The sequence below is a fragment of the Callospermophilus lateralis genome, chromosome 11 (assembly GCF_048772815.1).
Source record: "Callospermophilus lateralis isolate mCalLat2 chromosome 11, mCalLat2.hap1, whole genome shotgun sequence".
Lineage (NCBI taxonomy): Eukaryota > Metazoa > Chordata > Mammalia > Rodentia > Sciuridae > Callospermophilus > Callospermophilus lateralis.
Window position 1 is genome coordinate 39,374,682 of NC_135315.1, and position 16,114 is coordinate 39,390,795.

At 38.2% G+C, this 16,114-nt stretch overlaps 1 protein-coding gene across 2 annotated transcripts in view; it reads left to right on the forward strand.

Annotated features, from left to right (window-relative positions):
- Myo1d (myosin ID) overlaps positions 1-16,114 on the forward strand; it is a 308,773-nt gene that overhangs the window by 82,716 nt on the left and 209,943 nt on the right. For both annotated transcript variants that reach the window (XM_076869891.1, XM_076869892.1), the window contains exons 2-8: positions 1,169-1,377; positions 3,293-3,386; positions 5,628-5,793; positions 7,223-7,276; positions 8,841-8,936; positions 12,212-12,328; positions 14,280-14,483. In XM_076869891.1, the coding sequence (XP_076726006.1) occupies positions 1,169-1,377; positions 3,293-3,386; positions 5,628-5,793; positions 7,223-7,276; positions 8,841-8,936; positions 12,212-12,328; positions 14,280-14,483 (940 nt within the window). The remainder of the gene's footprint in view (positions 1-1,168; positions 1,378-3,292; positions 3,387-5,627; positions 5,794-7,222; positions 7,277-8,840; positions 8,937-12,211; positions 12,329-14,279; positions 14,484-16,114) is intronic.

The window sequence follows — 16,114 nt, forward strand, 5'->3', positions numbered from 1 at the left end:
CAAACACGTGTGTCCACCTGTGCCTCTGTCCAGCAGGCAGAGTGTGGTGACAAACACTTGTGTAGAAACAGCCAAGCTCTGGTTCACATGTGTGTGGGGGTGTGGATTGCGAAGTAAATAGCAGATCTCTACAGGTTTTCTAAGTTTTATGTTCAAGTGTTTTCTTCAAGCAAATTCATGTGTCTATATTTACAATTGCAGTCATGGGGTTTTTACTCTTTTCCTTTGTTGTATGTCCTCCTCCCACCCACCCACATCACCTTCCTCATCAGACCCCTTTATCCGTACACCCTACTGTGTGCATCCAAAGATGAATGAAGCAACATATTCTTCCATATTTTCCCATGCTCATATACTCATCAAATATATTCACGTACACATATGCATACAAATACATATATGGATAGCTTTTCAACCTTTGTATTTTTTGGGGGGGAGGGGGAGTTGCAATATGTGTATTTTACTTTTAAAATACACGTATCTTTCAACCAGCTGTCCCATTCCTTAGACTGTTTCCCACAGAAATAAAAGCCCTGATTTGTAAGATTATGTGTCCACAGTAATTTCTGCAGTACTGTTCAGTCTCCGGAGGAAAGGAGAATCATCGACTAGATTGTGATTTATCTACACCATGGGATTTTAGGCTGTCACTAAAAAAAATAAATTTTATTTATACCAGACAGAAGTGTCTCTTCTACCATGCTGGTATGGATTTTACTGTTTTTATTCCTTTCCTGACATTTTAGCAAGGTTTCAAGTAAGAGAAGAAATATCTTCGTGCTTGGACAGGCCTCTTTGTAATTGAAAATGTAGCTGAGTGGTTCAACATTATTTCTTTTTCTCCTAGAACTCTGAGATTTTCTTCTACTGATTTTACTTTTTTCTTCTTGGCCATGTATATTTTGGAAACAGTAAATCTTTGGCCTCCAACAAGTTAAATTCTTCTTTCTTGCTGATTTTTAATCCTTACTGGTCTTTTCTATTGGTGGCACCGGAAGGAAATAGCCTCAAACATGGTCTCTGAAAGCAAACTCAGAATCAATGGCACATCAGTTCAGAAGTTGTAGCTGGGGTCTTTGAACTTGACTAGAAATAAGAGACACTCAGGAAAGAAGTAGCATTTCTACATAATCATAGCTATGTCTTCCTCTGTTTTGCTCCCGTACAGATTTGAGAAGGGGCGCATCTACACGTTCATTGGCGAAGTTGTTGTTTCTGTGAATCCTTACAAGTCTCTGAACATCTATGGGAGGGACACAATTGAGCACTATCGAGGCCGCGAGCTCTACGAGAGACCCCCTCATCTTTTTGCTATTGCTGATGCTGCTTACAAAGCTATGAAGAGGCGATCAAAAGACACCTGTATTGTGATATCAGGTATTTGAAGGGGTCCCTGGTACATCCAAGGTCAAGATGTATTTATTTGGTACACCAGGATCCACATAATTGCTGAGAGTGTATGTGTGTGTGTGTGTATGTATGTGTGTCTGTTCACGCACGCATACATACACACACACACATATACACGGTACTGAGAGTCAAACCCAGGGCTTTGTGTGTGCCAGGCAAGCACCCTACCACTGAGCTACATCCTCAGCCCCAGTGAAATAATCTTTTAAGGCAAAAACCTAAGCAATTTTATGGGGGGGGGGGTGAGTCATGACCATTAAATACCAAGTTATTTATGTCATTTCTGATCATCTGCTAGTCCTGGTTCTAGAAGCTGAGGTGGGGAGGATCACTTGAGCCTAGGAGTTTAAGGTCAGCCAGGGCAATGGAGACCCATCTCAAAGAAAAAAAAATTATGTGATACTTCCAGTGGGTTTGCAGACTGACCCAGCATGGAATATGCTCCCTCCTATCCCCAGCACATGTAAGTACCAAAAGTACTTAAAACATTTTAAATAGTAACAGAATGAAACCAAGAAAATTAAATACTGAGATTCCAAACAGAGGAATAAAGTCAAAGTCAGATTGCTGCTTGGGAGCTGATGTGGTGGCACATGCAGAGGCCCAGGGGCAAAAATAGGCCTCTGGAGCTCCCCCATTGAGGAGGGACCTGGGCTACTGCCCCACATGCAGGAACTGGAGCTGAGTACCTAAGTACCTCAGGCCCTTCAAGGCATCTTGTGTAGTGAAATGAGAACCAGGAGATATCTCTTGGCTAGTCCAAGTTAGCCTCTCCCCACCTCTGGGAATTTCTGTTAGTGCTAATAAAACCTCACATTTGTGAAGTTTATTAGTGGTTTTCTGCTTTTAAAAACACTTTTATGATCATTATTTTGTTTTGATTGTCAAAAATAAGATAGAACTTCCAAATTCATCCCTTCCTTCCACCACCAATTATTCTTAGTGTCATGCTTTTTCTGTGATACCTTGTTTCTGGAGTTTGGTAGGTTTTTCTTCAATACAATTACTCCTATTTTTTTTTTAAGAGACTAAGTCTCACTATGTTGCCAAGCTAGCCTCAAACTTCTGAGCTCAGGCAATCTTCCCTGAGTAGCAGGACTATGGGCATGCGCCATGACACCCAGCTCTAATTTTAGCTTTAAAAAAGAGTTATATTCCTAAGCAACTCAGTGAGACCCTATAGCTAAATAAAATATTTTTAAAGGGTTGGGATGTGGTTCAGTGTTAAGCACCCCTGTGTTCAATCCAAAATAAATAAATATATAAACTAACAAACTATATTTATCCCCTTTAAATTAAATGAAATACCATTATAGAAAATACATTACACAAATTTAGCTCTGGCCACTGCTTGAATCACAACCTTTCTTCATTTCTGCTAGTTTTAGAAGTCATTGTCTAAAATTAAGACTCAAGGGGCTGGGGATGTGGCTCAAGCGGTAACGCGCTCGCCTGCTGTGCGCGGGGTGCTGGGTTCGATCCTCAGCACCACATAGAAATAAAATAAAGATGTTGTGTCCACCGAAAACTGAAAAATAAATATTAAAAATTCTCTCTATATCTTCTCTCTTTAAAAAAAAATAAAAATAAATAAATAAATAAAATTAAGACTCAAATTAAGACTTAGTTTAAGGAATTGGTTTACCACAATTTACCCTTGATCTTCAGTCTATTCATTATTTTACTTCTATAATAGTTCCCCTCCCCTAACATATTCAGATCTGTTAGAGCCAATACAGGGCAAGATAACTTGGAAAATGGAAGGACTCTCTGTAGCAAGAGGGATCTTGAATAACATCAAAATTTAAAATTATTCTACTGAAAACTAGTTTAATCTTGGTTTAAATTAAGATGTTAAGTCTTGCACAATTCTTTCCTCCAGGGGAAAGTGGAGCTGGTAAAACAGAAGCCAGTAAGTACATCATGCAGTACATTGCGGCCATCACCAACCCCAGTCAGAGAGCAGAGGTGGAAAGGTAAGGCTTGACGGACAGCGAGGGGGTAATGCGGGAGCCCAATTCCCTTTACAGATTGGCAGGGCCTAAACGGGCAGGTGTCAAACAATTTTTTGATAATTAAACTGCTTTGATTCTCATATTGCATATCATTTCTCTCTAATTCTATTTATGTTACTCAATTTTTAGATTTGTTTTTAGTAGACAAATACTACTCTAGTAAATATTTTATATATATATACATATTTTTTTTTCTTTTTTATTACTCTGAAACAGTTGAGAGTATAACTGCTGCCTTACATGCAGTCAACAGAGCTTTTGTAATGTACTCTAGTATATTATAAAGTACTCTGTACTTTATTGTCCAAACTGTTGCAAGTTCCTTGTTCCTTGTTTGTTTTATTTTTAAACTGTGTTCTGAGTGAAGCTGGTCTGGAAGGCCTATCTGTGCCTTCCCATCATTGCTGCAACCAGAACCTGCCCATGTTGGAAGTTCTAAGTAAGGTTCAGCCCTGAGAGGGGCTGATGCTGAGCCACGCTACTGCTCACGCTGCGATGAGCAATACAGCTGGTCTGCACAGCCCTGCAGGTAGGACCCGCTGACAAACAGTGTTTATTCAGCAAACATTCGAGGAATGAATGGATGCGCTTTAAAAGTTGTGATTATAAAGCAAAATTATTTGACTTTCTTATGTGGTGCAGCATTTTGGAAGAGAAAAAGAATCTTTTTCTAATGGGCAGCAGCTTTAAAGGGGGTTGTTAATTTCCTGAAGTCACATCCCGTCTAGGTGTCACAGTCTTCATTTTTCTGATGAAGAAGACAGGGAACTGGGCTGACATGAAGAGGAAAACACAGACTCAGTGGCCCTACATGGGTTAGCGCTTTCCATCGTTAATCAGGCATTCCTCTTAATTGTGCCATATCCCACTTCTGACTCTGACTTTGTAGTCTAACAAAGATGAGGATTTGATCAAGGTTTCCTCATTTCCTTAGGAGTTCAGGAGAATAACTAGCTGAGAATGGAATTAATCTTATTTCTTGGAGTAGAGTAAGGCATGTAAACACTTACTAGTCTTTCACAAGCATATCTTACCATAGTTTTATAGTTTCCTTTTTGAGTAAGAAGTTTCCACACACATTTTAAAAGTATACTTTAATTTATGAGGGGATAAGGCAGAAGGGTCACTTGCGGTATTCGTGGGAAGAACAATGGATCTGTTCCATTGGGCTGTTTCAGAGGCTGCTTTTCTGCAGGTATGCCTGTATGAGAGGGATTTTGTCAGAGAAGTAAAAACAAGACGTAAGGACTAGCATGAAGTTAAAATGTATCCATTGGGAAAGACTACTCTATAAAAAGTTAGTATTGAGTGAAAAATGCATTCCACGACTGATATAAAGGAGAGATTTCACACAGCTTCAAACAAAATAATAAACAATTCCTAAATTAGTAAAGATCAAATTTACTAGGTATAGCTAAGTACAATAAAATGTCACTATTTGGGGCTGCAGTTGTAGCTCAGTGGTAGAGCGCTTGCCTAGTATGTGTGAGGCACTGGGTTCGATTCTCAGCACCATGTATAAATAAATTAATTAAAGGTTGATCAACAACTAAAACAATGTCTTTTAAATGTCACTAATCTAGGCTTGATAAGCAAATACTTTTAATTTTTTTCTCCTCTACTGTATCATCTATTCTTTTTCTTTTCAGAACATACTTTCTAAAATTTTTTCCTTACAGAAATAAAACATATTCTTTTAAAAATAAAAAAAAAAAATTATTGAACTAAAAAAAGTTCCCTGAAATCTCCCCTTGCCTACCCCATCAACCTCTTGCCTAGATTACATAGTGGCATGTTCTGTTCCCTCCAGATCTATAGAGGTTTACTAACACATATTTGTGTGCACAGACATTCCCTGGTTGTGTATGCACACATACACACTCAGTTCCTGCAATACATATTATTTCAGTTTGATTTCACATCCATTAGCACATTTCTGGATACCTTTCTATATATGTTGATGTACTTCTTTATTTTTTAACATCTATGTAGCATTTCATTATACTGGGAAACAAAAAATGTATTTTATCTACCCTCTTAGTGCACATTTGTTTTTGTCTTCTTAATATTGCAAACAGTGCTACAATCTGTAAATATTTGCATATTTACAATAAATATGTGAATGTTTTAGCAAAGTCCAATTTTTAAAAAGTCCTAGTCTCTGCAAGTTTTTATAATGACTTTCACTTATCTGTGTTAAAGAGTGAAGAATATGCTGCTTAAGTCCAACTGTGTTTTGGAAGCTTTTGGAAATGCCAAAACCAACCGTAATGACAACTCAAGCAGGTTTGGAAAATACATGGATATCAACTTTGATTTCAAAGGAGACCCTATTGGTGGGCATATCAACAACTACTTATTGGAGAAGGTAAAGTGTGCTAATTTCTGAGGGTAATGTTTATAAATGCTAGGGTTTTTTTAAAATACTTGATTCTATTTATAGAATTTAACTTTTTAGCTTTAAAGTAGTTTTTAGTATCCTTTTCTCCCTCCTCAAGTTAGCTTTGTGTGATAAGATTCTCCTTTTGTGTTTTCTTATTAGCACTTGTAATACCAAGTTGGAAAAATTTATGGATTTGTTAGGTACAGATTTTGGGAGAAGGGCCATATGTGAGGGGATTGAAAGAGAGTGAACACAAACTTCTGGGTCAGGTTTAACCAAAAACCAACTAGGACTCGTCAGTTCTAGTCCTTATCCATCACCCTCTTCCATTCATGTTTATTTTAATTAATTTGAAATTTTCTTTTCTTCTTAGTTTCTATTTGTTCACTGCTTTGTGTTATCATATATGTACTCTGCGATCTTACATCCTAATTATAAAGCATACTGTATTTGGTCAGTGAAAACTTGGAATATGTTTTATCTGCCTAAGCAAATGTTAGGCCCAATTTCTAGGGGATTCCAATTAAAACTTTCCTCTTGGGACTGGCAGAATGGTCATGTCCTAACTAATCTTGATCATCGCTGGGCCTGACTGCAGGAGTACGTGCATCCCCAAGATTCACTGTTAAGCTTGTGCTCAATAGAGCTGAGTCTCCACCTTAAGTTGTTGCTCTGACCTAAGAGGACATGCCTTCTCAGTTAAGGATTTCCCGTCCCATTTACTCTGTAGCTTCTTTTAGGGCAGTATAATGCAGCATAATCTTTATTTTTGTTATATTGAGGTCAGAGTGTTAAGGAAATGAGTGCTTTATCAGAGCCTGTTAAAAAAGAACGGGAAATGCCAAGTGTTATCAGTCTTTTTTTTTTTTTTTTTTTTTTACAAAATATTTCATGGCTTTATGCACATGTTTAATCAAAAGAATCCCTTCAGACTGGACGAACACACATTTTGAGCCCTATCCTAACAGCAGTCTTTCTGGAACCATCTAAGGCAGGAGTCCCTAGGGACTGATCTTGCGCAATTGGTTTTATTACAGGATATACAGCCTTGCTCCTTAAAATGCCAGCAGACCCTGGGGAAGGGAATGTTGAGAATAGTCCTCCCTAAGCATTCCTTTCTGTTCTCCCCACTTCCAATCTCCAACCCTCACAAAATACTATCTTTAGGCTTTCTTTCTTTAAAAGAAAAAGCAAAATAGCTTCATTGCTCAGAAAGTTGTAGGAACCTCTGTTTTAAGAATTATTAAAAAAAAAAAAATGCCTGAGAAACAGGGAAGATCTAGTCTTAGGTGAGAACTATTCCTTGTCCTGGACATTGAAATGCACTGGAGACACAAGATTCCTTAAGAAAGTGGCTTCCGTTTTATTTTATGGGCACATTTGAGTTTAACCATTTGAATGTGTTTTTCCTTAGTCTCGAGTGATTGTGCAGCAGCCAGGAGAAAGAAGCTTTCACTCTTTCTATCAGGTTAGTGATCTCCTGTTGGGCAGAGAATTGATCATTTACCCAGCTGCTCCAGAAATTGGTGTTTTTGTATTGGGCTCTCCACTGTTCCGCCCCCCTCTTGTGCCCATTGGTCCACACACATTACAGATGTGTACACATGTGCACACACCTTACCCCACATGCTTCATAAGAGATTTAATTAGCATGACCATTTGTGAGGGCCAGCAGGTGGTTACCAATCAGATGAACTAGATTGAGCATCACCTGCATCTCTTTGCACCAGTGCAGAGAATGGTGTAATGACCATGAAAACTTTTGGTATGGTCAATTCTCAATATGCTAAATTAATTTGGTTTTATTTTTAATTGAAGCTCTTGTCCCTATATTTTCGAGTTCCAGAGATGGGAATGCAAATTCAGTTTATTTTGCTATTATAAAGATACTCTAAAGCAATATGATTTCTTAAAAAAAAAAAAAAACTAACCAGGCTTTATAAATTCAAGGGAGAATTGTCTTTATCCCATGAAAGCTTAGGGGAAAAAAAAAAACTGAACAATTCTTTTGGGAATACTGTTAAGAGTCTAAACAAGAATCTTTTAACTGTCCCTTGTGTAATGGAATCTGCATTAAGAAACCAAGTTTGATGCATCATTATAATTTTTTAAAGCCCAAAGTGATCTAAACCAAGGCTAATAAATAGAGTGATCAAATTAAGCAATATTAATTTGGATTTTTAAGAAGTAAAGCTCTGAATCAGTTGAGATTGCTTTCCATGCATAAGCTGTCTATGCAGGTGATTGAAGGACCACCATGCAGTCGAGCACAGTGTCCCATAGGGTCTGGTAACTGCTGTGGTGGACACCCCTCACTCACACATGCAAGTTCTGGGGTGTTTGCATAAAAACTCAGTTTTCAGAGTCTGATAGTTATCCCTTTTAAGTAAACCAAAGCATACAGTTCAACATAGAGAACTTAAACACAATGCCTCACCAAAGGCATGTTCTCTATAAAAGGGCTGTCGATTTTGTGTCAGTTTTTGTTGACAGTTGGCTGTGTCTTGAGTGAACTGTTTTTCTACCCCATGCAGAAAAGTTAATTTCAAGTACTCAAAACTTTTTCCCAGTGTTTTCCCCCTTGAATGAAGGTGCTAAAATGTTTTTTCATCCAACACTGAGTCGTTACCCCAGAAGGTAACAGGTGAAGAAAAGCAGTCTCCTCTCTGGCGGGCCTCCGCGCTCAGCACCTGCGATGCCTCTCCACTCTGCGGCAGTGTTGACTTTCTCCAGATTCAGAGGCACAGCTCAATCCCTCTGTAATGAGGATGCTAAACAAGTGACCTCTTCAGGGCTAGGGTGCTGTTTTCCAGATAATCCTATTCAAATCTTTTGTCCTGTATCATATAATATTCTGCTTAACTTATGACACTGAAGCTATTTACCTTCAGGTAAAAAGAAGCAAAAAGCCCAAACAACTTTTAAAAACTCTTCAAAGCCAAAATCCCCCAGATTGACATAAATGTAGGGTATTTGATATATTTGCCTCCGTATATATCTTACCAATTTATTTCTAATGAAATGTTTTTCAGCTACTCCAAGGAGGGTCAGAGCAGATACTGCGCTCTCTACACCTGCAGAAATCCCTTTCATCCTACAACTACATCCATGTTGGAGCTCAGTTAAAGGTGGGAATTTCTTCTTCAAGGTTGTTCAGATACAGAATCAGACAATCCGAAGGGACATTAGCTATTCATCTGACTGAGCCTGCTGCCTCTAGGCAAATACACATTTCTTCTAATTCTCTTCTATTTTTTAAACTCTCAGAGACAGAGACACAGTACATTATAGTCAACAACTCTGTTAAATAGTCCATCCCTATATTTTGTCACCATCTAGCAGAAAAGAAGGTTCTTTCTGTGTTTTTAATCCTATTCCAATATTTTGCTACTATAAAGATATTAGTAGAACAAGGAAGTCTGCCTTCTAAGATTTCATATGATTTGGCCAAAGGCAAGTTAGTAAAACAAAACAAAATTAAAAAGAACTCTTATTCTCCATTCACTGTTTTTTTCCCCCAGATGCTGATTTTCATGCATCCTAGAAATAGTTTTTTGGCCCATGGGGCATTTCTGTGTATGCAGCTTTCAAAATTAATCCATTTTCCCACTCCCTTTGCATGCAAACACTCACATACACATGTGCACATGCACTTTTGCTGTTTTATTTCTAATTAACTTTCTGCTAATCGTTTTACAACTATTGGTGATAATACAGCAGTTTGTTGGTGGTAGGTTATAAGCAATAATTACATTATTCTGTTTTGCAGGAGGAAAAGTATATAAATGCATTAAATAAAGATCTGGAGGACACAGATCATTTTTTAACTGTTTATTCAGGAAGGGTGATATTATGGATATTTGTGTTCTACTCTTCAACATTTTAAACTTTAATGAAAGATGCATTGCTTTTCTCATTGGATGAAAAATAAACTTAAAAAAAGGATCTAAGCTGTAAAATATATGTCTTCAATTTTTTTTATTATTTACCTTCAGCTAATTATACTTTCACTACTGATTTAGCTCCATTTTTATCACTAGGCATAAAAATAAATAATATGTTTTTGCAATTAATTTTCCATTATTTGACATTTAAATAACACCAACTTTTCACAGAGCAGAAATATTTCATTAGGGCAGAAATATTTAGCTGAAATTTAGTTGAAAATAGAACAACAGAGGGCAACACTCCTCCTTTCTGAGAATCATCAGAAATACTTGAATATGTAGAGAGGATTATAAAATCAACACTTAGAAAGCCAGTGGCTGGAAACATTCTTTTTTAATCAGATTGTCTTATTAACCAAATTACTTTGGGCCCAAGTAGAACCCCCACAAGAAAGTAAGTATTAAATTAATATTTAGACCTCTTTCTAAGTTAAATTCAGCTTACATTCCCTTTTATTGATAAGTGTTCTGTATCTACTTTCCCTCCCCCCGCCACTTCCCCTCTAACAAAAACAACTGAGTCAAAACCTAAAATAAAAGTTAAACCAAAAGGAAGCAAAATTTGCATAAATCTTATCATCGACACGTAATAATAATTTATCAGGGTTTTTTTTGGGGGGTGCATGCTTAGAAATGAAATCACACAATAAGCCCTAATTAAGTAAACTTGCTTTTATTATATTTCAGTGTAATCCTTATTGTTTTCCTATGTAGACAAATATAAATTAATGTTAATTTAAACTAGAAATATTGCTTTACATATTTTTAACTAGTCTTAAGAACTCATTACACAATTAAGATACCATGTGTTGCTTACTTATCTTACAAGACAAGAAGCCTCGAGACAGGACACTTCCAGAAATGGTTGTTGCCTCCACATGTTGTTAGGAACCCAGATGGTTTTGTTTGTTTGTTTGTTTATTTGTTTGTCTTACTAACTTACAGCTTTGCTCTACTCAGGGGACTATCTTGTCCTCTTAGTCTGGTTTTCCTCATAGTCTCAAAATTCTGAGAGTCAGAGGCAAAAGCAATATGCCTGGCATTATATCCCTTTATAAACTGGGGTAATTCTCCCTGGAACACTCACTTCACGTACATATCTATCTGTCTCTATTCATTCTCTTTTTTCCTCTCTCCCTTTCTCCCTCCCTTGCTTCTTATTGATCAAAAATAGCATCACATGCCTGTGGCTAACCAGGTGATTGGCGGGGAAGCAAGAGCCCCATAATTAGTTTAGACCGGTGGAGATGTACCCATGAGATGAGGTGCAGGCCAATTGTGTGCTTGGAGAGGAGTAAACAAATGTTCTGTCAGTAAGAAACAAGTCAGGTGGAAGGGGTGTTGGGGAAACAGTAAGCAGTTCCCTACACTTTTAGAACTTTTCTCCAGTTGCTTTGCAATTTCAACATTGTTGTGGTTTATGATAAGGTTTATAATAATAGTAATATCTGATATTTGTGTGTCTTTATGAGCTATTAACTAGGGAGATACCTTACACAAATTCTCATTCCATTTTCACATTAGTACCAAAATAAATATACTATGTCCATTGTAACCATGACAAAAATTGGGACTCAATGAGGTTAATTATCTTTCCTAAGGTTATAAAAAAAAATTAGTAGGTACAACCTCTTGCTTGATTATCTCCTGGATACCAGAGGAACATGTTTTCCTCGGGAGAGAGGTTCCCTCACCAGGTGAGCATTATGCTGGGTCTCTGTGTCCAGGCAAGAGCAGCAACTCACCAAGAAAAGGGTGAGTCTATAATGGCTGCTTTGGGAAAAGTTGTAACATAGGCAGTTAACCATTGCTTTATTATGAAGTAATGTTGAATTTACAACCTGAATTCATAGCCATGGCTCCTTAAGAGCAGGTGATTCATCCTCAAACTCCCCTGAACATTTAGAAGATCTGACTTATTTCCAAGTGAGTGAAAAAGTGAAGCAGTCCCAGTCTGTTTCACAGCTTGCCGAGTGACTGAGACAGGCTGCTTTGTTCTTGGGGGCCTGCTTTCCTCATCTAGGAAATAAAAAGTCTGATTATGCAAGAGAGGGAAATAAAGTATGCAGAAAGAGCCACAGATGATAATAGCCAATCATATATTTTGAAAATTCCCACCTTCAACATTTCCATTTGTGATCTTGCATTCCATGCCTTTGCCCTCACAGATCAGGAGCGCTAATCAGTACGTCTGATCCCAACTCAGAACTGAAGCTTCCAGAAAAGTGCACAGTGCTTTTATTAGGTAGATGGCTATCACACCCAAGTGGACTTGTAAATGTGCTGAATGATGTTCCCATCCCTGAAATACTTTTATTATCTAGATACTCATCATCTCGAGTGATTTACTACAAAGACATCAAGACCATGGCTGAACTTGAACTTAGTTTCAAAATTGTTAGATTTTAATGCTAATATGAAATGTCTTGACTGAGGCTTTCCATTTTCATTTCTAGTCCTCTATCAATGATGCTGCAGAATTCAAAGTTGTAGCTGATGCCATGAAAGTAATTGGCTTCAAACCCGAGGAGATTCAAACAGTATATAAAATTCTGGCTACTATTCTTCACTTGGTGAGTGGGAGTGTGTACTTGGAGTGGGGTTCACCTCTCAGAATGTTTTGGCTCCCTGTGGAGACAGGATACTCTTTAAGAAAATTTTGTTTTTTCTCTATGGATTTAAAAGGCAGTTTATTTAAAGAAAACTTGGCTCACATTTTGAAGAAATTAATTGGTGGTTCTCACTATTATTTTATAATATTATGAGGGATTTTCCAAACCACTGTGGGTTTTGAAACTGTAATTTCAGTTCATTGTCTCATTGGTATTGTCAAGCCTCGAACTAGTTAATTTTGAGGAGAAAAAACTCCAACAATAATGTGACTACTCATAGTGCAAATTTCTAATAGCATTTGAAACATAAGATCATGGATGATCAGTACTGGATTTCAGTCATCTCATTTTATAGGGGTGGCATGGCCTCAAAGGGGCAGCCAGCTCCTCACAGGGTCAAAACCATAAGCCACTGCCACACACCTGTGGTCCAGGGGTTTTCCACTATAGCTCCCCAAACCCAGGAGAAGTGAAGAACCAGGTGCTGGGTTTCTTTCACTATCCCTAATATGATTGGAGGTGTTGGAAACTTTATGAACATGCAACCTTACACTACATGAAGGATGACACAGATACAAATCTGGAACAAAAATTACCTTTCTCTTCAATATGACAAGATTTAACTCTGAGTCAGAAGTACATGGAATTAAAAAAAAAATTTAAAAAAAGCCTTACCATTTGGTGACTATGAGGTCCCTAGCTCCTAGTATAATTTTACAATTATAATTGATAGTTTTAAAGCTTAAAACCTTAAGAAACAGAACGAGGAGAAAGAGGAGGAAGAATCCATATGAAAAATGTTACAAGGCATTTTATAGGGGTGGCACAACCTCAAAGGGGCAGCCAGATAAATAAATAAATATTCCTGTCTAGGAAGACTTCAGTATCATACATTGTCTTGTGTCTTCAAGTTAGTTTCTAAATAGAATCCAGTGGCCCTTCTCAGAATCCAGAAAGGAACCTTATTTTGTTCTTAACTGATTTCATGATCCTAGAGTTTACTTGGACCAATAAACCTGTAAGAAGATCAAATAAAATGTGTTGAAGAAGAATAGAGGGTAGAGGAAGGGAGGAGAGAAGACATAATGAATTCTGCCAAAGTTAAAGTGATTGTAAATGCTACGATGTCTTAAAACTTGTTATAAAACTTTAACACCAGATCAACAAGTTAATCAATCAACAGATCAGTTGATAGGCTAGACACTTGGTTGTTGGTTAATAAATATTTATTGTTTATTTAGTGAGTGGAACATAAATACATTCAAACACTTGAGCAAACTTCACACACACACACACACACATACACACACACACACTCACACACATTTCAAGTCAGGAGAGAAAAACTAGACAACCCAAGAAATGGTGTTGGGGCACTAACCATCTGAAAAAGTAAAGTCAGAGTCTTACCTTACAATACATGCCAAAATAAATTCCCAGTAGATTAAAAGTTTAAATGAAAGAAAATAGAGTATTAGAAGAAAATATTAAGTATTCATAACTCTTTGGGAAGGAATGGTCTAAGTATAGACACCAAAGAAAGAAAAACCCTTGGCAAAAGACTCATAAGTTTGACTGCATAAAAATATAGGACTGCTATAAAAAAAAAATAAGCTGAAAACAAAAAGTTGTACAAGTTTCTGGAGACGAGGGAAAAAACAAAGTGCTGGGCTTTTCATTTTAATTTCTAGTCCTCTATCCTTGATGTTGCAGAATTCAGAGTAGCAGCCAATGTCATGGATGTAACAGGTTCAAAACCCAGAAGATTCAAACAGAATCACACCCATCTTGGGAAAATGGGTGCAAACAAGGACACTTGAATTGTATTTTAAATTGGCAAATATATCCCTGACATAATATTTTAGAACCTCACTGGAAATGATGTGTCTTCTTCTTTTCACTTCCGATTTAGGGAAATTTAAAATTTGTAGTGGACGGTGACACACCTCTCATCGAGAACACCAAGGTTGTGTCTATCATAGCGGAATTGCTCTCTACTAAGACAGACATGGTTGAGAAAGCCCTTCTCTACAGGACAGTGGCCACAGGCCGTGACATCATCGACAAGCAGCACACAGAACAAGAAGCTTGCTACGGCCGAGATGCTTTTGCTAAGGTGAGGTTTCACCAAGACGCTATAGACCCGGGGGGATCGCAGCTGCAACCTGAGTGAAACCCATCAAGAATGTATTCAGACACCTCTTGACAGCAGGCAAAGGCTTTTAGAGACCATGATAAGACTTTCTGACCATCGTAGTCTCAATGAACCCCTCTGTCTGTGAGCATCACACCAGAAAAGCAAAATCATACCAACCATGGGAAGGAGGGAACCAAGGACAGTGCCTTTGGGAGACCAATAATTCAAAAGGAGATCAAGAGGCAGAGTGGAGGGATGGGTGAGGGGAGACAGTGCAGAATGAATTCTTTAAACATTGTGTTATGTGAGGGCTGGGGATATAGCTCAGTTAGTAGAGGGCTTGCCTCACATGTACAAGGTCCCGGGTTCAATCCCCAGCACCAAAAAAAAAAAAAAAAAAAATCATGTTATGTGTACATATAAATATACCACAGGGGACTTCACCTTTATGCATAGATAGAAAGAACCAATCGAATATAATATAAATAAATAGATAAGCCAAAGGAAGTCTAGTAGAGAAAGGAGAACAGGAGAGGGGAGGAAGGGCAGGAGGGAAACGGCGGATCTTGAACCGAAATTGAATTCCATGCATGTATGAGTTTGTTGAGATGAACCCAACTACTATGTATAACTATAAAGTTCTGATTAAAACAATAAAAATAAATTTTAAAAAAGAAAGAAAGGCTATGCCTTGGCAAGGTCTGCTCCAGCCTGCCCCTCCCACCTCACTTTAGTACTGTCTTGCAGCCACTTTTCCTCATTCCAGCACCACAGCCTTCTCCTGGGCCTCCCAGGTGATCTTTATCCCCTTCTGCTTCCAGCCTCAGGGCCTCTGTACATGCTGTTTCCCCAGCATGCCTTGCTTTTCTCCCCCCTTATCCTTCTGACCTCTGCTCCCACATCACTTTCTCAGAGATGCCCTCCCTGGCCATCCTGAATACCAGATAGATCAAATTCCCTTCCAGTGCCAAGTACTGCTCCTTAAGTATGGTATGATGGGAGAGAGAGTGAGCGAGCGTGTGTGTGTGTGAGTGTGTGTGTGTGTGTGAGAGAGAGAGACAGACAGACAGACAGAGAGACAGAAAGTAATTGCTCTTCACCCTACTCCCTAAGCTCCAAGGAGACTGAGACCATTTCTGTTTGCTTAGTCCTATGGCTTCAATAAACTACATTGTGAGTAGTCAGAAAATTAATCATTTGTTGAATCAATGATTAATTTCTAAGTGCCTGGTGCCACTTATTTATGGCTCCAAGTAGGATAGGGAACAGTTTTTGGAGGTGAAAACATCAAGAGTCCCCACAGGATCTGAGTTTGAGGTGTCTGTGAGATATCTCAGGGTCATTGTCAGGCAGAGTCAAGCACATGAGTCCAGAGCTCAGAGACTCTCCAGGGTCTGGGTGGGGATAACCATTTGGGAGTCAGACCATATCAGTGGTATTTAATACTGGGTGAGATAACTCAGAGGGCACTAGAGGGAGGAGAAGAGGGCCAAGAAAAACTCCAGCTTTTAGAGGAGCAAACCCTCTCAGAGGTCAACTAGAAGGTCAGCCAATGAAACAGGAAGAAAATCAAGGAAGGGTGTTATCACAAATCCCAGACAGGAGAATAT